Source organism: Taudactylus pleione, unplaced genomic scaffold (genome assembly GCF_031769625.1).
Source record: "Taudactylus pleione unplaced genomic scaffold, aTauple2 ptg000370l, whole genome shotgun sequence".
NCBI lineage: Eukaryota > Metazoa > Chordata > Amphibia > Anura > Myobatrachidae > Taudactylus > Taudactylus pleione.
In genome coordinates, this window is record NW_028284771.1 from 4,242,573 (window position 1) to 4,266,043 (window position 23,471).

Sequence of the window (23,471 nt, forward strand, 5' to 3'; positions counted from 1 at the left end):
TTTTTATGACAAGTTGTGCTGCAGTATACATTGCAGCTAATAGAGCAAATTATTAATTGATTAAAGTCGGTGACTAGAACTGAAATATGCCCTTCTCACCTCCTTTTCCTTACTATTAACGCACCTCAATGAGTTTTTCAAATAAGATAAAACATGGGAATCTTCACTTTTTTATTGGATGTGGGGCGTAGGACTGACTTTTAGCTGTGTTAAATTTGACCTGTAGTAGTGACTTTAACCTAGGAGTATGTGCGCTTACATAATATTTTTAAGGATGTGATTGATGTGTTTTAGGTCAGCTCTGTGCTCCATCTCTCACATAATCATCTTCTCACAAAGAGAACACTGTTAGTAATCTGTGAGGGCAGTGGGAAACTACAAGGTGCTGCGGAGGAGTCCTCACACCAAGGACTAGGACTGCGGTACCATCTCAGATCAGCTGACCATCTTTGTTCCTCCTTTGGTGATCTCCGTGGTTCCTTGTTTGCTGTAGCTGCAACCTCTGTGAACGTGGGGAAAAATAAAGTACAGCGGGAACAAAGATACTCCAATCTGAACGATAACCACACCAGTGGCAGTGGTCATGTACCACAAGATCAAAAGCCTTTGCCAGAACCAGAACAGAAACACATATGGTTAATGTAAATGGAGAAGGACGGTTATAACTGCCAGCAGTACTGTACTCTAGTTCATCTTATGTGTCGCCACACACAACACTAACGCTGGGTACAAACTTATCCAATCCGCAGGAGATTTGATTCCCGACCAACGGGTCTGCTCTGCATTGGACAAGTGTGTACCCGCCACCGACCGTTCCATAGACCTGATCAAGTCTTCTGGGTTTTAAACATGCATACAAAATAGGAGACCCGGCGACCAATATTGTAGTGTGTAAGCTGCAGAGACGGGAGCTGGCGACCGATGTCCGGTCTGGCAGCCCAGCGGTGCGGGATCCTTCACCGTCTGCCACTGCTGCAAGACGCAGCAGGAATTGCGTCAGGACGTGGCGGGAATGGGGGGTGGCGGCGGGCCTGGTTGGTGGTGGCGCGAGAGGAAGCCGCGGGACGATGCAGCAGTAGGTGGCTATTACCTTGCATAGTTCGGCAGTGTGCAGCGGAGCGGCTGGCTTCCCATTTAAAAAAATGGCATTGCGGCACCATTTTTTAAATTCAAGATGGCCGTGGAAAGCTCACCGCATCATCGCCCTGCCCATTTATTCTGGCTTATATAAGCCAGCGCGAGGCAGCGGGTGTCAGTCCGACGGCAGAGGAGGAGCGATGAAGAGCTCCTGAAGATAGAAGACGCCAGGTGAAGGTGCAGCAAAATAAATTATTAAAACATTCAGTGTTCTGTTTTTATTTCATTTTTCTTTTACAGGAGTACTATAGGTACCAGCGGGCCCTTAATGCACCACTTGCTGGTACTTGTGGTTCTCAAAGTACCAGCATGCAGGGGAGGCTTGCTGGGACCTTTTGGTTCCACCTGTATAAGACAATATTACACTTTTATTAATGGACTATCAACTCGGCACCCACAGCCCAGGGATGCCAGGGATAACCCCAGGCTTCAGCCCTGGCCTTGGGTGCCCTGGAGAGGGGGGACCCCTTTATTGGGGGGGTCCCCACTTCCCCAGGAATCCCCGCTCTGGGCTGACTAGCTAGAGGAGAATGCTTTGGCTGGGGGACCCAGTCAAGTGTGTCCCCTGGCTGTGGCACTAACCCCCTGCTAGTGGAGCCCAGTGCTGGTTCTGAAAATATGGGGGACCCCTACTTGTTTTGTTCCTCGTATTTTTAGAACCGGTGCCAGCTCCAAGAGCCTGGTGCTGGTTCATCAAATATGGGGGACCCCTACATGTTTTGTTCCCTGTATTTTTTATACCGGGGCCAGCTCAAAGAGCCCGGGGCAGGTTATGCCTCCGTGCGGGGAACCCCAAGCCGTTGTATTTTGTTATTTTTGGAGATCCTCTCCCCATCCAATAATCAGGTTATTAATTCTCAACCTCCCCCTCTTCACCATTATGATTAAATTCCTCATTAATAAATCCCCTTACTGCACAACCGAATGTAGTTTTTCAGCAGATTGTTTCAGCAGACACAGATTGTAGGTCTGCTGAAAAATTGGACATGTGAGTAGCGAGGATTGGATGTAGAATCTGGGAGCAGGTCTGCAATAGTATTGTATAAACAGTCTGATCTGCCGAAGTGTGTACCTAACTTAACTACAATTGCTATTCTGCTACTTTAAACATCAATTGTCCCCATATAACCTAGATTGCAAGCCAATGTGGACAGGGCCATCTGTACCTTCTGTTTAAGTTTAATGTAATAACTTTAAAAATAAAAGATAATAAAATATAAAAATAAATATAGTTTTGGACCTGTCCTTCAAGGTGGCATTGTAAAAGTCCACAATGGAGAATGACATGGAGATTGGCGCAGCAATATACTTACATCATTCAGGTCTTTAAATTTTGATTCCAAGGCAAAAAATTCCATGTAGGTTGCAAATCCTTCATTAAGCCACAGATCGTTCCACCACTCCATGGTCACCAGATTCCCAAACCACTGCAAGACAAGGACTTACATTATGAGGACATGACTGAAGATTGGAAGAATAGCAAAAAACTCTGCCTAGTCCGGTGGTGGATATAGCAGTCTTTTATTTTAAGGACCTACGATCATGATATTGCCCATAAAGATATCGGCCTCCCAAACTACCATTATTATAACATGCTACTAAACTGTTGTACTGTGAGCGGATTACTATACATGAATAAATGTGCCCACACACTAGGTGATCTGGTTACAATCCGATATCGTGTCCAATTTCTCCCCCGGCAATTGTGGGCACGATTTGGTGTTAAAAGCTATTCAAATTGGCCCACAATCTATCGTGCATCCTATACTATTCCCGTGCATCGTGGCTGAGATTTTTAGATCTTGCCTGCAGCAGGCAGGATCTGAAGATGCGATGTACGACCAGCGGGGACTCGCATCGGAATCGGAATCGTGAGTGGACGCTCAGGATTAGGACATATTTTACATGATCTGTCGTCCCGATGCGTCGGAATTGGGCTGATCGTGTAAAATTTCGCCTAATTTGTGGGCACCTTAAGGCAGACACAAGTGCCTTAGCAGGTGGTAAAGGGATGGATATGAAAACAATAGGTCTTTGATTGCAGATTTATCTTGCCTGTAGATATTAACACCTTTGCAGAATCTACCTAACAAATATGTTACACATTTATCGCATAATATTTTTACTAGAAACCTATAAAAGGGAGAATAAAATAAGAAAATGAGGTAAATGTATTTTTATGGGCTTTATCCATTAAATATCCAGTTATGTAAGTGCAATTATTTTTCAGCTCTCATTTTCTGCAGGATCTTCAGGCATTTTCCATTTTAAAATATTGAATATAATTTAAGAGACGTTCCTGTATGCTCAGTGGAGCGGGCTCCTCATTTTGCAGATGATGGTGTATATTACCTCCTGCAGCTGCTGTGTGCATAGAGTACAACTCTGAATCTGGCCTATAGTGTAGTATTACTTCCCCAAGGAGCACCCAACATCAAACAGTGATACTAGTGTAGTATTTTAGGTTTTAAAAAAAAAAACTTTACAGTATAACATCTAAAATTCATGCATAGTGTAAAAACTTTGTTTTTCTGTCGTTGTAGAAGGAAAAAAAAGCAACGACAATTCCTGTCTACAACAGCGCAGCAGATGCCGTGGGCCTATTAGATGGGGACCTGGAGCTGAAGCTCCATCCGGCCCATTGTGAATCCGACCCTGACTTTAGGTAGTGCCTTTGGGGGTCGAAAAAATATGTGAAAAATCTACAAATGGTAACAATAGCTACCTGATGCGCCATCTCATGAGCAATGACAGCAGTAATCAGTTGTTTGTCCATAAGAGAAGAGGAGCCCTCTTGGAAAAGAAGAGTGGTCTCCCGGAAGGTAATCAGGCCCCAATTCTCCATTCCACCTGCCTGGATATCAGGGATAGCCACCAGATCTACAATGAAACAAATACTCATTATCATGTCAAGTGATATCAAACAGAATAATTATTTCTGAAAGGTTACTTCAAATGTTTCTTTCTTTTTTTTATTAAAATGTAAGCAAGTGCCAAGTACAGCTAAATATTGAAATATTTTAATCATATAAAACATTGAATGGTGCAAAGAGATCACATGACTGAAGAAACTCTGTGTGTCGCTGGCATGGCTTTACCTGCTACTGATTCCAACCAAATAAAGATCAGAATCAGTTGGATTTTGTTGTCCAATCGTGGCTCTAAATTGGCAGTGTATGGTAACGAACGGCCAATTTGGTGACCTTTTATACAATACAACAATCCACAGACTAGTAAAATGCACATTCACAGATCCTATCTGTGGTGAAAATGAGTGGCGAATCCCTGGAAAATATCAGCAAGGTGTGGACGCATATCGGTTTATCGAAGATTCGTTAAATTGGGGGGAAAAAAATCACATGGGATCAGGTAATGGTTGTTTGTGATGGGATGCGGTCAATATGCCGACAGTCGGGATGCTGGCACTTAGAAGAACGGCGCTGGAATCCCGACACCGGCATCATGATGGTAATTACTGGAGTTAGGCACTAGGGGGGAGGTTAGGTTTAGGCAGTGGTGAGAGAGGGTTAGGGAGAGGGGAAGGCTTAGGATACTGACTAACAAGTGTCGGTATCCTAACCCTGTTGGGATGCCGGAGTCGGAATTCTGACCGCCGGCATCCCGTACCCAACCAGTTTGCGATTGTTGGTGTACGGGCTCCTTAAGTCTGTAACCCAACAAATAAACAAAAAAGAAGGTGTTACTTTTTTCCTATGTTTATTGAACATATTGACACAACAGCATAAAATGCTCATAGATCTCCAGCTGTGAATAACGTGAAGATACATTCATGAAGCAACACACCATGGCAGAGCTAAGAATACCACACCATTAGATTTACCATTAGATTTACTAAGCCGCCTCTTTTGCAAGCCACCGATTCTCAGCCATTTTGACACAGGAATTTAAGACGGAAATTATATAGAGATGGGCGTTTTGGTTCTAGAACTAGCCCAGGGGTGTGACAATAGAAAAATATACAAAATACAAGAAGCTGAAGAAGCCAAACAATTTTCTATTGCACATATAACAAGGTGAAGGTCTGCAAAGCTCTAGATCAGGGGGTTCCCAACCACGGTCCTCAAGGCACACTTACAGTCCAGGTCTTAAGGATAGCCATACTTGAGCACAGGTGTCTTAATTAGTACCTCAGTTATTTACATTTAACATTCTGCGCTCTAGCATAGATATTGCTAAAACCTGGACTGATAGTGTGCCTTGAGGACTGAGGTTGGGAAACACTGCTCTAATGCTGGCCATAGACCTGCGCGACCAGCATCAGATCCGATCCACCGTCCGACTTCCCAGAGATCCCGGCGGCATATTTGTCCTTTTTCTTAGCACACGATCTGTCATACGATCAATCGTGTGCCTCACGCTGTCATCAGGGAAAAAGTCATTGAAATGAGTTGAATTGCCGCACGATGCATCGCATGCACAAAATAAACGGCACGATCCGCACACGATAGGATGGAACATATGGGCTGCACATCTGATCATACGATCAGATTATAGGAGCTGCGGGAGCGCGCATCGGATAAAAAAAATACACGATTTCCACAGGATCCATCGTAAGACTCGTCAAAAATCGGGCAATCGGGCCGAAATCGTGCAGGTGTATGGTCAGCACAAATGGTCAGAAAAACAGAAAAGCACACTGACATGATCACGGAACGACGCCTTGTACAGTGACTGACAAAGCTGCTATACTAAATGACAGAACAGTAAAGAAGAAAGGCAATGTATAGAGAAAATCAGTCTGTTCATTTAATTTCAGGCATGGTGCTCTACATTGCAGGGGAACACCCCCCCCCCCCAAAACACTTGGAGATTTATCAAGCCTTTCAGAGATAAAATGGAGAAGTTGCCCATAGCAACCAATCAGCTTCTAACTGTCATTTCATAGACTGTGCTAGTTGAATGACAGTTAGAAACGGATTGGTTGCTATGAGGAACTTCTTCATTTTATCTCTCTCCAAGGCTTGACACACCTCCCCTTTAGCTAGTAAGCTCTCTGCATGGCTACTGACTGATAACAAGGTGATGGCTGACTGCCAATCTGCTCCATGCGTTTGGCGGGTTTCAAGTTCCCTCATTTCTAAGCCGTAAGACTACTTTAGCAATGTTTACGTGCAAGCAACAGAATGTTTTGTAATGTCAAACAAATGACGACAAAATCTGATAAATGTCTCTTGATTATCTCTGCTCATCAGCTCGATTTCCGAGAGCAGCAATAATAATCACAGCTTCATATTGTGAAACATCATTTTCACTTTGTGCAGTCAGATAAAAACACTTTAAACGCTCTCAAAGTTGAAAAATGCTAAATAATTAACAAGGTGAACAAGTGAGTAATCAAGAGATATGGTAATAGGACAACTGGAGAATGTGCACAAATTCATTTTCATGCTAATGTGATGCAAATCAATTACCATCAGCAAATCAACAGGAGAGTACAGCCTGCAGTGTAACAGCATCACTAGAGATTACAGAGGACCTCTCGGTTATAGGAATGAATGAAAGGCTTGTGCAAAGCGATGCAATTTTAAAACTGCTTTTTAGGTATTTATATACAGATGTGCCCACGGTTTGTGTATGGGATCCCGGCAGTCAGGATGACGCCGATCAGAATACCGACAGTGGCATCCCGACACCCTTATTTATGGAAAGTAACACTAACCCTCACCCCTACCTCACCGGTGGCTAACCCTAACCCTCCCCCCTTAGTGCCTAACCCTAAAACTCCCCCCTTAGTGCCTAACCCTCACCCTCCCCCCTTAGTGACTAACCCTAATCCTCCCCAATTAGTGCCTAACCCCCCCTTAGTGCCTAACCCTAAAACTCCCCCCTTAGTGCCTAACCCTAAAACTCCCCCCTTAGTGCCTAACTCTAAAACTCCCCCCTTAGTGCCTAACTCTAAAACTCCCCCCTTAGTGCCTAACTCTAAAACTCCCCCCTTAGTGCCTAACCCTAAAACTCCCCCCTTAGTGCCTAACCCTAAAACTCCCCCCTTAGTGCCTAACCCTAACCCTCCCCCCTTAGTGCCTAACCCTAACCCTCCCCCCTTAGTGCCTAGCCCTCCCCCATTAGTGCCTAACCCTAAACCTCCCCCCTTAGTGCCTAACCCTAAACCTCCCCCCTTAGTGCCTAACCCTCCCCCCTTAGTGCCTAACCCTAAACCTCCCCCTTAGTGCCTAACCCTAAACCTCCCCCCTTAGTGCCTAACCCTAAACCTCCCCCCTTAGTGCCTAACCCTAACCACCGAGTTACTTTCGGGATGCCGGCGGTCGGGATTCCGGAGTCAGGATCCCGACGCGGTCAGGATTCTGGCGCCGATATTTCGACCGTCGGCATCCCTCAGGCCGGGATGCTGACTACATTCCGTGCCCACATACACCAGTCCGCATGGGGCGGATTTGTTGCATTTTTCAATGAGCTCCAAATGAAACGTGTCTTTTTTGCTCAAAAATTTAGTCATTTCTCATTTTATACACTATCAGTATATTTCATACTATAGCAAAGCAAGTAATCTGTGAAAAAAGACAAGGTCCCACCATGCAGCTTTGTGAGAATTTACACTATGATTTTGAAAAAAGTGCAAATGCCAAGTCCTCAGTACACTACAAGTCTGACAGTAAGTGGCTGAGGTGCGAGAAAGATGCAAAAATCCGAAAGTACAAATTGTTGTTTTTCTTTTTAAGCGAATACATTCCTGGGTACAAGGTGCATTTAGAGCAGCACAGCAATTTATAGTCATCTCTAATTGAGGTAACAGCACTGGAACAGATTTACCAACCTAGTTTTGGGAGGGGATATTTGATTCCAAAATATTTTGAATAAAAGTCAAGCAGTGTTATTGAAACATTCAGTGCATATTGGGCTTGATCTATTTTCTCTGGTACAGCATAGACAGACAGCTGTTGAATAAACAATAACAAAATAGTTATTAAGTATAAAATATAGGCAACACAAATGATTAACTATATCACAAATCATAAGTATTAGAATATCAGCTTGCTTACATTTGAAAACAAGTTTGGTTAAACTTAATTTCTAGGCAGTTTAATATGTTCAGGGGGCACTTTATGTACATATCCAGCATTACATTTACAGAATATGATCTTGTTACACTATAGCAAGACACACGACAACAACAGACCAATCTTAGCCTGACAGCTGGATATGATCAAAATAAACTATATATCTATCATGACATTTGGACTATTTAATTAATTTATATTATGTACAACATTGAAGCCCTTTGTATATTTATGGTAATGATGCACCCATGTATAACAATGAATGCTATGTCCTTTTGTTATAAATCAAATTTAGATAAAACCTATTACAAAGCCATTATTTAAAGCCATTATATTATTAAATCCATTATATAATACTCAGTTAATGCTGTGCCATGCACTATATAATTATCTGGGCAACCTGCCTAATTTCTGTGGTTCTCCCAGATAATTGTACTGTACTGAGTATGTATATGTGTGACCCATCCGACAATATTGTGTGGTCTCGCAGGTCGAGTTTTCCAGCATGTCTGTCAGATACAATATTTTGAAGTTACAAGTCGGCCACATGGGGCAGTGTATGGACATTTGCCCTGTTCATTGACAGGGAAGGAATGGGAAAAGGTCTACAGCATAGAAGGCAGATATTGTGGCAAATACACTGTGACATGTCTCATATAGCCATGATATCTGCTGGGTGTCAGGCTGCCAGATATAGTCTGTCGGTCTGACACATTTCTATCTGTCAGTGTATGCCCAGCCTTAGTTAATAAACAAGTATTATAGAAAAACTACAAGTAATTCTGAATGTATCACAAAGGAATTGTGGGGGTCATTCAGACCCGCTCGCGAGCGCAGGACGCTCGCAAGCGGGTCGATGTTACCCCACTGCGCATGCGCACGACGGAGGGAGCTCCGTCATGCGCATGCGCGAGACCCGGCTAGCGATGGGGTAGCCGTCGCTCCGGGTCTCGCACCAAAGGGGGCGTGCTGTCGATGTTGGCGTGCTGTCGATTGATCAGTAGTGATGTCAGTGGGAGTGATTTTGGCTCTGATAGAGCCAAAATCACTCCAGGGCTTGCGGCAGCGAGACCCTACCGCAGGGTCTCCGTCGCAAGTCCGATCGTCGCGATGGTCTTGACCACCGCGACCATCATCATGGATGCTCGCATAAGCTGTGGGTGGTCACCCACAGCTATGCGAGCATCCAGGAGGACGCTCCATTTTCATGTAGGAGGGCCCCGATTCAGAGCGAGCGCTCTGGTCAGAGCGTCCGGCTCTGAATCAGGCCCTGCGGCCCTGATTCAGAGCCGGTCGCTCTGACAGAGCGCTCGCTCTGAATCAGGGCCGGCCTTGCGGTAGGGTCTCGTTGCCGCAAGCCCCAGAGAGATTTCGGCTCTAAGAGCCGAAATCTCTCCCACTGACATCACTCGTGATGTCAGTGGGGCCGGCCCCAAATGGAGGCGTTCACATGGGAACGCCTCCGTTTGGGCAGCCACTCCCCCGGCCCGCCCACCAAAGGGGGCGTGCTGTCACTCAACATCGACAGCACGCCCCCTTTGGTACGAGACCCGGAGCGACGGATTGCCCGTCGCTATCCGGGTCTCGCGCATGCGCACGATGGAGCCGGCTCCGTCGTGCGTATGCGCTCTGGGCCACCATCGACCCGGTTGCGAGCGCTCAGCGCTTGCGACTGGGTCTGAATCAGGCCCTGTATGTCATGGACTATTCATAGTAAAGTGAGGTTTTAAATTATTCACAGTTGGTCCTACTGTACTTACCAGAGTCCCATTGTCAAGTGCAGACACATTCTTCATATCAGACACAATGAAAGCCACCAGGTAAGTGCTCATTTTCACACTGGTTGCAAATTCATCCAGTAAAAGCCCATCTGGGAGTGCGATTGTGTTGGTCTGAAAGAGGAAACATTTCACAAGGTCAAAACTATGTACAAGCCTTGAAAGGGGCGGAGTTTCACCCAAAAGTGATTGTTTCCTCCTGGATAGGGATAGAATTTGGGCGTATCAGGGATGAGCAACGATTTTCTATATCTATATGTTCCCCGATTTCTCATGTTGGAAGGTTTGGTGGGTACACAGTATACAATGTATCATCCATGACGGATCGGAATGTCCATCGTATAGTAGGTACCCTGAAAACCAGGGTGTGCTGCACATCAGATGGGACGATGCAGTATAGTTTACATTAGACATGTAACGATATACCGCATCATCGTACAGTATTGTGCAGTGCGTATGGCGTTGTGATATATCGTTACATCGCATTGCTGGGTCGCACCATGGACCTCATTCAGAGCCGCTCGCAAGCGGCTCGATGGTTTGCGAGCGCGCACACTTTGTTCTGCACGTGCGCGAACTACTCTATGCGTTCGCAGCCCGCTCGCTCACCCAGCAAAGACAGCCTAGTGAAATGAGTGACAGGAGAGGCCGTTTGTGGGTGCAGGACACTAATAACGGGGGAGTGGAGGTGCGAACGCAGGCGTGCCTGGGTGTTTCAACCCCGTTTTTAAGGCGTGCATAATTAACAGGCAGCGTCATAGTACATGTCACATGCTTGTTATTTACACTGAAGTCCTCGCAGTGCTGCGGCAGGGTAAGACAACCACAAGTGCTGCGATCGCTACCGATGGTGCTCGATGTACCAATGTTTTAATACACTTCCAGGAGATGACGTGCGCTTGTGGACGTCTCTACATACACTAATGGGTGTCAGCATACACAGAGCGATCGCTCGCACAGCCAAAGGGGGTGTGCTTATGCCTTGGCGAGCAATCGCTTCCCATGGTGTCACTTTGAAAAATTTGCATACGCTGGATGCGAGCGGCTCTGAATGAGGTCCCATGTCCAGGTGTGTATCCAGCACCACACCATGATGTTCCCTCATCAATCCCTCATCAATTTGGTGGGTACCTCACACCAATACCTCATTTGGATGCTGTACCCTATTACTTTCGCCAGAGCAGTAACTAAACTTTTTGGAGGCCTGTGCCAGAGAGAGCATTGGCAGCCCCCCCCCCCCCATTTTTTTTTTAAATAGGGACATAAGATGTGCACCCGAAAAAGGGCCATGATCTTATGGGGAAGGGCCGGGGAAGGGACTCCCCTGTACCCCCTGCCAGGAGATGCTGGGGATAAAAGAAGAGGAAGCTACAAGTGAGAATGATGGTAAACAGGAAAATTGACAGGCCCAAACAGCGCCCCCTGCCCTGCAGTGCCCTGTGCCAAGGCACAGGTCGCACTACCCTAGTTACGGCCCTGACTTTCGCTATTGTCATGGCCTCACGCTTGCCTCCGTTCCAATTATCACAACATTATAATTTCTTGTTATTACCATTATTTATTTATAAAGCACAGACCAGTAACTGGTTGGATTATGATACAAACAAGTCATGTACAATAACATTAAGCAGAGGGTATACATAGACCTGCCAAATAATGTTAACAGACCAGGAGCTATGGGGAATAGGTCATACATAACGTAGGGGAATAACAACTGTAGCTGCTGGTGGGGAAGTCTGAGTGGTTACTATAACGTATAGAAGAAGTAGGACTGCGAGAATAGAAAACAGATTGGGATCATTGAAGAAATGAGTCTTCGGGAACTGTAAAGAGGATGAGGTTTGATGAGAGAGCCAGTAAAGGGGGAGCTGTGTGGAAGAAGTCTTGCAGCTGTGCATGGGGCGAGATTATGTATTGATGCTTTGAATTGCTGGCATCTTGTGCATTTTGTAGATACTGCACAGGTGGAAGCAGCAGGACTGAGATCACCCTCTCCTTTATTCCTCGCTGTCAGGTGACACAGAGATACAGATTTTGTGAAGGGGGGAAAATGTTGGGCAAACTGACAGAGAGATACGAGACGGAGACTGGAATATGATTGGATGCATTATAATTTCTTTATATACGTAATTGTTAATGCTTTTGAAATCTCCATGAATAGATGTCTGATAGACAGTTTAAAATGACTGATAGAGCTGGCACTCAGCACTCAGGAGGTCTGACTGCATTTGCCTCCAGTAGTAGGAGGCGGTTATCCACATGAAATGAAGAAAAGAGATAAAGAACCAGTAATTCACCCTTAGGTTTGGTGGCAAGAGGGTTGATTGCTTTGTGAGTTTCTGTGGAGTTTGCTGGGCAAAAGCCCAATTAAAAAGCATCTATTAGACAGATGTTCCCAAACACAGTCCTCAAGGCTCCCAACAGTTCAGGTTATAGAGATATCCATGGATGACCACATTGACTGAGGTACTAATTACGTCACCTGTACTCAACCATGGATATGGAGCCTTGAGGACCGCGTTTGGGAACCTCTGTATTAGGGTATTATAGGGGAGACTCAGGCATTTGTAACCATTGTGCTCCATGTAGCTTCAGGGCCTATGGGAAAATAGGTTGAGTTGAGGCTCAGAAAGATTATGAAGCTCACTGGTGTGGCCATCAGCATGGTGACTGGGGATGGAAATAGTGCTTTGTGTGAATTCAAATGAGGGCATGAGGGAAAGAAACTAACAGCTGCATCAATGTCAGTGTTGTAACGTTGCACTCACCAAGGATGAGGATGGATATACAGTGCATCCGGAAAGTATTCACAACGCTTCACTTTTTCCACATTTTGTTATGTTACAGCCTTATTCCAAAATGGAATAAATTCATTTTTGTCCTCAAAATTCTACACACAATACCCCATAATGACAACGTGTTAGTTTTTGTTTTGTTTTTTTTAAATTAGCAAAAAAACTTTTAAGAAATCACACTTCACAGCCTTTGCTCAATACTTTGCTGATGTACCTTTGACAGCAATTACAGCCTCAAGTCTTTTTGAATATGATGCCACAAGCTTGGCACACCAATCTTTGGGCAGTTTCGCCCATTCCTCTTTGCAACACCTCTCAAGCTCCATCAGGTTGGATGGGAAGAGTCGATGCACAGCCATTTTCTGATCTCTCCATAGATGTTCAAATCGGATTCAAGTCTGGGCTCTGGCTGGGTCATTCAAGGATATGCACAGAGTTGTCCTGAAGCCACTCCTTTGATATCTTGGCTGTGTGCTTAGTGTCGTTGTCCTGCTGAAAGATTAACTGTCGCCAAAGTTCGAGGTCAAGAGCGCTCTGGAGCAAGTTTTCATCCAGGATGTCTCTGTACATTGATGCATTCATCTTTCCCTCTATCCAGAGTAGTCTCCCAGTTCCTGCCGCTGAAAAACATCCCCACAGCATGATGCTGCCACCACCATGCTTCACTGTAGGGATGGTATTGGCCTGGTGATGAGCGGTGCCTGGTTTGCTCCAAACATAACGCCTGGCATTCACGCCAAAGAGTTCAATCTTTGTCTCATCAGACCAGAGAATCCTTCAGGTGCATTTTGGCAAACTCCAGGTGGGCTGCCATGTGGAGTGGCTTCCGTCTGGCCACTCTAATATACAGGCCTAATATACAGGCCTGATTGGTGGATTGCTGCAGAGATGGTTGTCCTTCTGGAAGGTTCTCCTCTCTCCACAGAGGAATGCTGTAGCTCTGCCAGAGTGACCATCGGGTTCTTGGTCACCTCCCTGACTAGGGCCCTTCTCCCCCGATCGCTCAGTTTAGTTGGCCGGCCAACTCTAGGAAGAGTCCTGGTGGTTCCGAACTTCTTCCATTTACGGACGATGGAGGCCACTGTGCTCATTGGGACCCTCAAAATCAGCAGATATTTTTCTGTACCCTTCCCCAGATTTGTGCCTAAAGACAATCCTGTCTCGGAGGTTTACAGACAATTCCTTGGACTTCATGCTTGGTTTGTGCTCTGACATGCACTGTCAAGTGTGGGACCTTATATAGACAGGTGTATACCTTTCAAAATCATGTCCAATCAACTGAATTTACAGTGGAAACAGGATGCACCTGAGCTCAATTTTGAGCTTCATGGCAAAGGCTGTGAATACTTATTTCCATGTGATTTATTAAGGTGCATACACACACGATTTTTTTGAACGATTATCGATAACGATATCGTTTATCGTCAAAAAAATCGTTCACTTTCTGAGTTAAACGTTCACGTTTGTAGTTTGAAGTTCAGTCAGACTGACCAACTCAACGATTTTAGTAAACAATTTTCGTTCATTTTTCCCTTGAAAAATAGATTAGATTACTAAATTCGTTCATTTACTAAATTGTTGTGTGTGTATGCAGCTTTAGTGTTTTTTTTTTTTTTTTTTAATTACATTTGCAAATATCTCAAAAAAACTTTTTACACATTGTCATTATGGGGTATTGTGTGTACAATTTTGAGGACAAAAATTTATTTATTCCATTTTGGAGAAAGGCTGTAACAGAACAAAATGTGGAAAACGTGAAGCGTTGTGAATACTTTCCGGATGCACTGTATACACAATATATCGAAAGCAGCACTCCTCATTCAAAGAATAAACAGAGAATGAAATGTAACTGTCTGGTGCCTCCCAGAACCAACATGAGACCTCATGCAGTCACATCCACATTTAACTGCATACAGATACCACATAATAATGTCAATAAAAATACTGTACCCTGTACAGTATTTTTATTGACACTATTATGTGGTATCTGTATGCAGTTAGATTGTTTGTATTAATATTATTACTCTCTTTATAGGATTGTTTTGGTTATCTAGGGCTATTTGCATTAATTAGATACTTATTTTAGTATCATTATTTGTGCTGTTAACCACATATTGAGAGGGATTTGTATTCATTATGTTGCTAGTTAGTTTCTTTCTTGAAGATTGGCTTAGCCTGCCTTGTACTTGATATATCTGCATGTTATAGTATATTTATGATGGTATATAACCAATACTGATTGTAGTAACTTTGTATCCATTTGTGTTCCATAGTTGTGTACTGTTTCCATGGTGATGGGCTTGCACGCTGACGTTATCATGCTGTGTGATGACGTCTTATTTGCCCCGTTGAGCAGGGTGAGTGGTCCCGCCCTCTGGAACTTGCGTTCACGTGATGTTCAACAGGTATAAGGTAGGATCTACATAAAACTTGGAATCTTTTGACCTGAGTGCTGCATCTGTTGACAGGTATAAATATATATATCAGATATGGAATATAGGGCCTGATTCAGACCCGGCCGCAAGCGATGAGCGCTCGCAACCGGGTCGATGTTTGCCCACTGGGCATGCGCACGACGGTGCCAGCTCCGTTGTGCGCATGCACGAGACCCGGATAGCGACGTGTGCTCCGTCGCGCCGATGGTGATTGACAGCTCGCCCCGTTTGGTAGGCGGGCAGGGGGGGTGGCTGGCCAAACGGATGCGGTCGGCAACACGGTGGTCGGGATGCCGACGCTTACATTACCGGCGCTGGAATCCCAACACCAGTCAGAATCCGAAGCGAAGTAGCGGGATTGGGGGGAGGGTTAGGTTTAGTGGTTAAGCACTAGGAGTCGGGTTAGGTTTAGGGTGCGGGGAGGAGGTTAGGTTCAGGTACTAGGGGGGAGGTTATGGTTAGGCACCAAATAGGATGGGTTAGGGTAGGGAGAGGGGGAGAGTTAGCATACCGACCAACAAGTGTCGGTATGTTAACCCTGCCGGGATTGAGACTGTCGGCATTTCATACCCAACCCCTTTTAATTTAGCATTGTCCCTTCCTAAAGTCTTCCACAGTAAACAGGACACGTCAGGATACACAATTCACCATGGTAGCCAATGCGGTATTCCCCAGCTTTTCTGGAATATTATGTATAGATTATATTCCCATTAGCTCACACAGAGAATACAGGAGAGAAATAGGATTACCTTCGGCATGTTTGATAGAGCAAAATGTGTTTCGGTTCTTTTGATCTTCACTCGGAATGTGGATTTAAATGCCGGTTCATCAAAGCAAGGAAAAGCTTTTCTTGCTGCAAGGGGCTCAAACTGTGTAGCTGCAAGCCACTTACTGTACCAAGACATAAAAGGGAACATTAGCATAATGCATTCCCGAATTTCCATTTACTTTGATAACAGCGATCTTAGCAGAGGTCACGTTATTTTAAGTTTACACAAACAAGAATTATTACACAGCTTTGTTAGGTTTCCAAACACACAATCTGAACACTGAAGTAAGACGTAAGTAACCACATACCTCTCAACCAAAGCTGTAAATATGTCAGTAAAATATGTATTTTCACCAAGGGTGTCTTATCGGGATGGCAATGCCCAGAGGCAGATTCACCCCACTGCTGCTCTCAGCACTTACTAGGTATGGACATCGATGGTTGTTTGCCAACCATCAATGTTTTTCTTGTGATGGAAGTGTTTTTACCATTTGATGTTGGCATTCTGATGTTTGCCACTATCGAATGGTAATGATCCGATGTTGTTGTGATGGTTACTTTTTTTGTTTGTTTGTTTGTTTAATGCTGAGAGCTGCGCTGTCCCTGACTACAGCTATCAGCATTGGGTATCTTGTCCTAGAAGCTGCTCCAGGCCCGCCCCCTATCCCACCCTGTCTCGCCCCGACTCCCGCCCTTTGCCAGCCATGCTATAAGACTATTGCGCAAGCAAGGTCTTTTGCGCATGCGCAAATCAAATATAGTTTTTTTCATCGACTACTTTTGATGCGATGGTTATTTACCATTGCATTTAAGTTTTGATGGTGGAAGCCCAGCCATCATTTGATGTTGGGCTCACGATGTCCATTCCTAGCACTTGCTAACCAAGCTCGCTGAAATCCCTGGGAAAGTATAACCTACGTTCCCAGAAATCAAAGAAATTTTATGTGATAGACAAACAGGTCATGTGACAGTCTGGGTTGTAAGGGATTCAATTCTCTGCCCTTCAGCAGGGAAACATATGCAGCCCGGGGGAGAAAAGAGACAGAGGCAGAAAGAGAGGAGGAAATGAGAAAGAAAATAAACACAAGGCAAGTTACAATTTAGGATTATGTTTTATATAATGCTTATATGCACAGGTGGGTGCAGCCTGCCCAGCTGCAGAACAAAGAACAATAGGATGCCACAACAGGGAGAGATTATAACCACGCTCCCCATGGGATGACCACATCCACTGCAACGATGTTCTACAGCAGCCAACTACTGTATATTGCTTCCAGCAAAATGGTGGAGGCCAACAGCGTTAAATGTCTAGTTAGGGTTCTGCTAAAACCGATCTATGCTTTATATAGTATTACTCTACAAACATGTTCATTTATTTGTACCCAAAGGTGCACCAAAGTGTAGAATTACATTTTTCTTAGCTTTTTTTCTATATTTTCATGATACTGTTCATATGCGGATTCAGAGGGGAGGCATCAAGGCAAGTGCCTCTCCTGCTATCATTTTAGGCATTTTTTAATTGTAATTGCTGCTGGGCAGCGGCTGCTATAGGCAGCAGCATGCTTGGAGGCGGAGCCTGAGAAGCTCCGCCTCCTTGAGCTCTGCTCTGGGAGCTTCCCGGGCATGGCTGCTTGTTGTGATAAGTTGGAAGACCAACATCAGGTAAGGAAGTTTTGTTTTTTTAATTAACTAGTGTGCTGTTATCTTCTTGGTGCTGTTGGTGTTGGTAAGGGTGGAGGGTTTGTAAGTGCTGCTGGTGTTGGGGTTTTGGTAAGGGGCGGTGTAACTGGTGCCAGGGTATTGCTAAGGGTGGGGGGGGGGGGTAACTGCAGTTGGTGTTGGTAAGGGGGTGGGGTGGTGTTACTGCAGCTGGTGTTAGATAGGGGGTGTAACTGCTGCTGGTACTGGGGTATTGGTCAAGGGGAGTGGGTAACTCTGGGTGCTGCTGCTGCTGCGGTTGGGGCGTTGGTAGAGGGCATAAGTGTGTTCCTGGGTGCTGCTGGGGTTGGTCAGAAAGGGATGGGAGTGTAACTCTGGGTGCTGCTTGAGTGTTGGTAGGGCTGGTAATTGTGTCTCTAGCTCCTGTTGAGGTGTTAAGTGGGAGGAGTGTGTCTAGTTGCTGCTGGGGTAATGGTTGGGGGGTGAGTAACTCTGTGGGGCCCATTTATCATTGTATAGTTACGGCTTAATCCCCGAAAACACTGGTTAACCACAAATATTAAGTTTCCCCGAGATGTATTAAGGAGGGACCGCAGCAGATCTCTCCGAAACCTGCTGCAATTCCTCCATTCTCACTGGCAGCCGCTTCCTCCTTAGGTTTCTATGGGGGATGCGATGCTGACAACTTTGGCCCCCGCAACGAACGCCATCTAAAGATGACGATAGCCCATTGTAGCCATCACAAAACTTACCGGAAGAGTGTTCCATAGGAAACTTCCATCAGCAATGGCGGCTGCGCATATGCAGTCAGCGAAACTGCACATGCGCAGTAGCCCCGACAGCACTCCGGCACATCGCAGGGACGAGATCCTTATGGAGCCTCTGTCCCTGCGGGTGTCAGATGATACATCCCGGAACTATGATCGCATTGCGGTCATGGATGGTAATGTCATGCCAAAATCACATTGCAGATATGATCATTCATAAATGAGCCCCAAAGTGCTGCTTAGATTGAGGTGAGAGAAACTATGGGTGCTTCTGAGGTTGGGGTGTTAGAGGGGGAGTTTATCTCTGGGTGCTACTGAGGTTGGGGTATTGGTGATAGGGGGAATGTGTCTGTTTGCTGCAGGGGTTCACTTGCTGATAGGGGGGCACCAACCATTATCTTGCCTCCATGCGCCTGGTATGAACTTACACCACTGATTCGTGCATACTAGTATGAAGAGGAGCCGCCAGACATGGTGCACAGGTGAAGCAGTCTGCCAGAGATTTCTGCGAAATTGCTGACTCAAACTGCTAATTAGCACTGCAGATCGCAGCCTCCATTATTATCAATGGAGACTACAATCTGACCCCTATATACTAAATGACAAAAAGCGAAGCTTTTCGGAGTTTGGACTCAGATGGTGTAAACTGCTGTAAGCTCATGGAAGCTCCAGATGCAGAAGAGAGATCTTTGATCTCTCTCTCACAGCCCCTGGCCGGCTCCGGAAGCTGACACTGTGCGCATGCCATGTTCTAATTGAATATAGCAAAACCCTACGGCTGCGGGAAAAACCCAGCGCCGCTGGGTTTTTAAATTTCCCACCCGCAATTGGATTCCCCCCTTTGTTGTGACAGACTCATAAAAGTAGAGAGCTATTATTCTTTGTAAGTGGCCCAACATTTGAGTCTCAGTTGGCATAAGTGCAGAAAATGCATCTAAATTTAATTTCTCACTGTCAAAATCCATAAAGTGTCTGGGGACCTTGGCATTGCTGTGTGCTGGGGCTGCACTGGGACGAGGGAGACTGCTACCATTGAGCAGCAGTCTCCTCTCCTCTGGGGGGGAGGCGATCACACTGATAGCAGCCCCCTGGATCTGCACAGCCATTTTTTTTTTCCACAGGGGGCGTGGCCTGGATTCCCACGATTAGACCACGCCCCCAATAAGTCCCGAGTGTTCGGGGCTAATTAAATTAGCCCGGGGAATGAGTAAGTCGGCGACAAAGTACCACGGCTAATTGAATTAACCCCATAGTGGAAAAACGGTGGGAAAATAGGCTAGAAAAGGCGAATGTATACAATAAAAGATCTAGGAGAACATAAACAAGATAAATTAAGGTTACATAAAGAAGGATAATTACATTACCTGTTGTCATCAATAAATGAGATTTTGTAAAATCCATAATAAGAGCTTGAAAAATTAGAATTATATTCAATGGTGAGCAAGCACTCTGTTCCTTTCATCAACTTTTCAGGCAAAATCATAGCAATCATCTCGAAAGGTTGGTATTGCAAAACGCTGAGTTTATAAGTGGACCCTCCAGTTAAATTCAGACTTGCCTTTATGTTCTGAAGACCTGAGCTGTGAAGTACAATTGTCTTTGTGTCCTCAACAATCTTTAGCTTTATCTGCACAACACCTGAAAACTCCATTGCAGTAAGATTGGGATGCAGGGTAATGTCATATTCTGTCGGTATGATGACATTGGGAAGTCTACTTTTTGTCCATGGGAATAGTTCTCCATTAGTAGCAATGGGGTATATCAGTTCCATTGAATGGTTTTTCTTATGACAGCCTTCTTTGGTAAATGTACACTTTGGAAGAAAGTAAACCACAGTAACTATAGAAACTAAGATCACAACAAGCACAACGCTCACAATCACAGTTCTTGCAGACGGAACAGGGCACAGTCCCTCTTGAACCGGTCTATAGTTCCCTGCATTGGTCCGAAGACCTGAACTTCTGTTCATAAATGACATGCCCAGTAGTTTTGCAGACGACTCATAATCCTCTTCGTCGTCTTCCATCTCATGTTCACCCAAACCGCGCACAAGTAATCGTGAGCGCCTAGGTTCATACTCCACTTCTTCAGATTCTAGAGGATTTATGCTGGGCTCCTTAGCCAAATCAACCACGTCTGGTTCCTCCTCAAACATGCTGTTTTCTATCATATTCCTAGGCAGCTGGGCCCGATCTGAAAAGTAATAAAAAAAACAGTATTTGAGAATGGTTAACAATCATTTCAAATAAATCATATTTTGTTATTTAAAATTATGTTTATTAAATGCGCCAACATGTTACAGTAAAACTAAAAGGGTAAACAAGACATAGTCCAACAGAATTCAATCCAAACATGCACAAATAATTACCTGTTGTGTAAATTCTCTCCCCGAGGATGAGGGAGGGGAGGTCAGGGAGGATGAAGGGAAGGTGTGGGAGATGCTAGTGGGGTGTCATGTGTAGATAGAGACCATAGTGGGGACCATCTCTGTACAGTTTGATACAGGCACAAGCGTTAAGTAGAAGTTGATTGTACCATGTGGTCCAGGGAGCTCACTCTTTGTGAAAGAACGCGGAGGAATTTCCCAGGATAATCATAATAAGTTCTATTGATAATTATATCATAAACTGCTGCAGACCAAACAAGTGATTTCTTCTAAAGGGCCACAATTTGACAAGTTGCATCATTCATAGGGGGGAATTCAATTAGACGAGAAAACGTTAAGATTTTGCATGTGCGAGCTTATCGCACACTTTTCGCCGCCTTCGCGTATGCCGGTTTTCGGGCAAGCCTATTACAAAAGACGCGATGCGCAATTCGTCTGAAAAAAATAAGGCAAAAAGTGCGCCTGAAAATAGGGAAATGTGCCTATATCCCCCCCCAAAAAGTAAACTAACATTGGGTAACAGTTTAGAAGTAGGCAGAATCAAAGGGTTTGCGGTATTTAAATTGTGTCAAATGGCTAGTATATTTATTTTTATTAAACGGTGAAAAAAATGACAAAAAGCAAGTTTTTTTGGCCAAAATAAATGCTACAGTTAAATTAGGGGTTTATAAAAATGGGTGCAACAATATATGTGTGTCATTTTAGGGTACTTTAAAAAAAATAAGTTAAAAATACACCTGCTGCAGCCACCTGCAATCCCCAAAACACTTGTCCCATCCACACAACCCCCCCAAAAACCTACCACATTACTTTAAACCCATTTTCCAACACTTTTTACATTTGACCCTAATAATGAAATGTCATCATTAGGGGGAATTAAGGTATATACAAAAATGATTGTTGCCAAATTAGTCATTAGCGGGGTGTCCAAGGGGTTCTGAAACAAGTCTCCACATTTTTAGACCAAAATAGGGGTTTTGCACATTTTTTCACCTGCTCTGAGATGGCTAAAACTATTCACCGCTTTTAGCTGCGCAAATTTCGCATGCGAGAAAAGCCGCAGCTACTAAGATAGCTCGATACGCATTTTTGGCGAAAAGTTCGCACAAGTGTAAATTTTTCACCAAAACGCTTCTTTTCACAGCTAATTGAATCTGGTCCATACTGTCAAAATTATTTATAAGAATGTTTGGGGCAGTCCGGGATAAGGTATATTTTTGGGGTTGTGTGCAATCTGGAGGCGAAAGAGGAATATTGTGAAATTCTACATGAAATGGAAATCAAGCCCAACGACCATTTAGAAACACCATTGTTTTGGGCAACTAAACAGCAACATTGAGTGTTAAAGCTAGAAAAAATGTTTAGTGCTTTCATTAAAGGATATTACTTTCTTCCCCTAAATAAAGTCACCTGGTATTGGAAAAAAAAAGGAGTTATAGGAACAGAGGAAAGAAACCAAACAATTTTACTAGCTCAAAAAGCATAATTGAAAGGTGGCTTATATACAGATATGTTGTCATACACTGAACGTCTTTAAGTCATAAGGCGCGAGATGCTCAGCGCAAACAAGACGCTCCAAGACGAATAGCATACAGTATTTTCCTATAAATGTTTCATCTTGGTCGTATCGCAGATGCAGTGAAAACCCACTCACAGTGTACCAGAGACCTTGGGCTGCGACTTTAATCGCACAGGAATTGGTATAACACACATACAAAGATACAGATGACCTTGGCCTGAGGAAAAGCCACAGCTGCCTATATCGGAGCCCTTTTTACACAGATTCAGACTCAGTCGCACACATATGTACAAATGCCAGAAGTCCCACTGGTCAGTGTACGCTAGCAATGTAGTTTTGCACATCTAGTTGTCTTAATTATGTGAATAAGACGTACATTTTGAGCAAAAGAGATGCGCGTTCAAGTCAAACAGGACCAGGCGCGCAGAGAGGGGCTATTTGGCACGACATCTGTATGTAGGTATTAAACTCACCACATAATGTGGCAACTCGGAAAATAAACTAAAGAGAGGTTTGGGGCTAAATTTACAAATATGCCGCATCTTTGACAGTATCAGCCGATGGATTTAAGGGATAAATATTTATACTATAAAACACACCTGGATTTGGAATGTATATAAATTACCCCATAAATCCAGCAGCGGCTTAGAAAAGTGCTGCATAATAAATTTAGCCTGTCATCCTAAAACCCTTTCACACAGAGCCTCTGATAAGGGCAACCAGGGTCCTGGTTTGGTGTGAAAGGGTCAACCCAGGTTGTGTGTCCCTGGTCCTTGACCCTAATGCCGCCTACAAACTAGACCAGGGGTTCCCAACCACGGTCCTCAAGGCACACTAACTGTCCAGGTTTTAAGGCTAACCATACTTGAGCACAGCTGACTTAATTAGTACCTCAGTTATTTTGACTTAACTATCCATGCTTAACCATGGCTATCACTAAAACCAGGACTGTTAGTGTGCCTTGAGGACCGAAGTTGGGAATCACTGCACTAGACGATATGAACGATAATGATATTGTTAATCGCGTTCAATATCGTCCAGTTTGTATTCAAGACATCGTTAATGATGCGCGCTCCTGCGGATCGTTAATGATGTCTTTCATTGCCGGTAGTTGCAGGGCAACCTGACAATATCATCAGGTTCTGCAAGTACAGGGATTAGGGAGGGTGCCGTCACTAAACTATAT

The 23,471-nt window shown here is 44.5% G+C and overlaps 1 protein-coding gene across 1 annotated transcript in view; it reads right to left on the reverse strand.

Moving 5' to 3' along the window:
• Positions 1–23,471, reverse strand: part of LNPEP (leucyl and cystinyl aminopeptidase) — a 108,604-nt gene that overhangs the window by 50,081 nt on the left and 35,052 nt on the right. Inside the window, exons 2-7 of the mRNA XM_088444662.1 lie at positions 19,745–20,573; positions 15,935–16,076; positions 9,938–10,069; positions 7,934–8,054; positions 3,863–4,017; positions 2,451–2,564 (exon numbers count right to left, since the gene is read on the reverse strand). Coding sequence (XP_088300788.1) covers positions 2,451–2,564; positions 3,863–4,017; positions 7,934–8,054; positions 9,938–10,069; positions 15,935–16,076; positions 19,745–20,573 — 1,493 coding nt within the window. The remainder of the gene's footprint in view (positions 1–2,450; positions 2,565–3,862; positions 4,018–7,933; positions 8,055–9,937; positions 10,070–15,934; positions 16,077–19,744; positions 20,574–23,471) is intronic.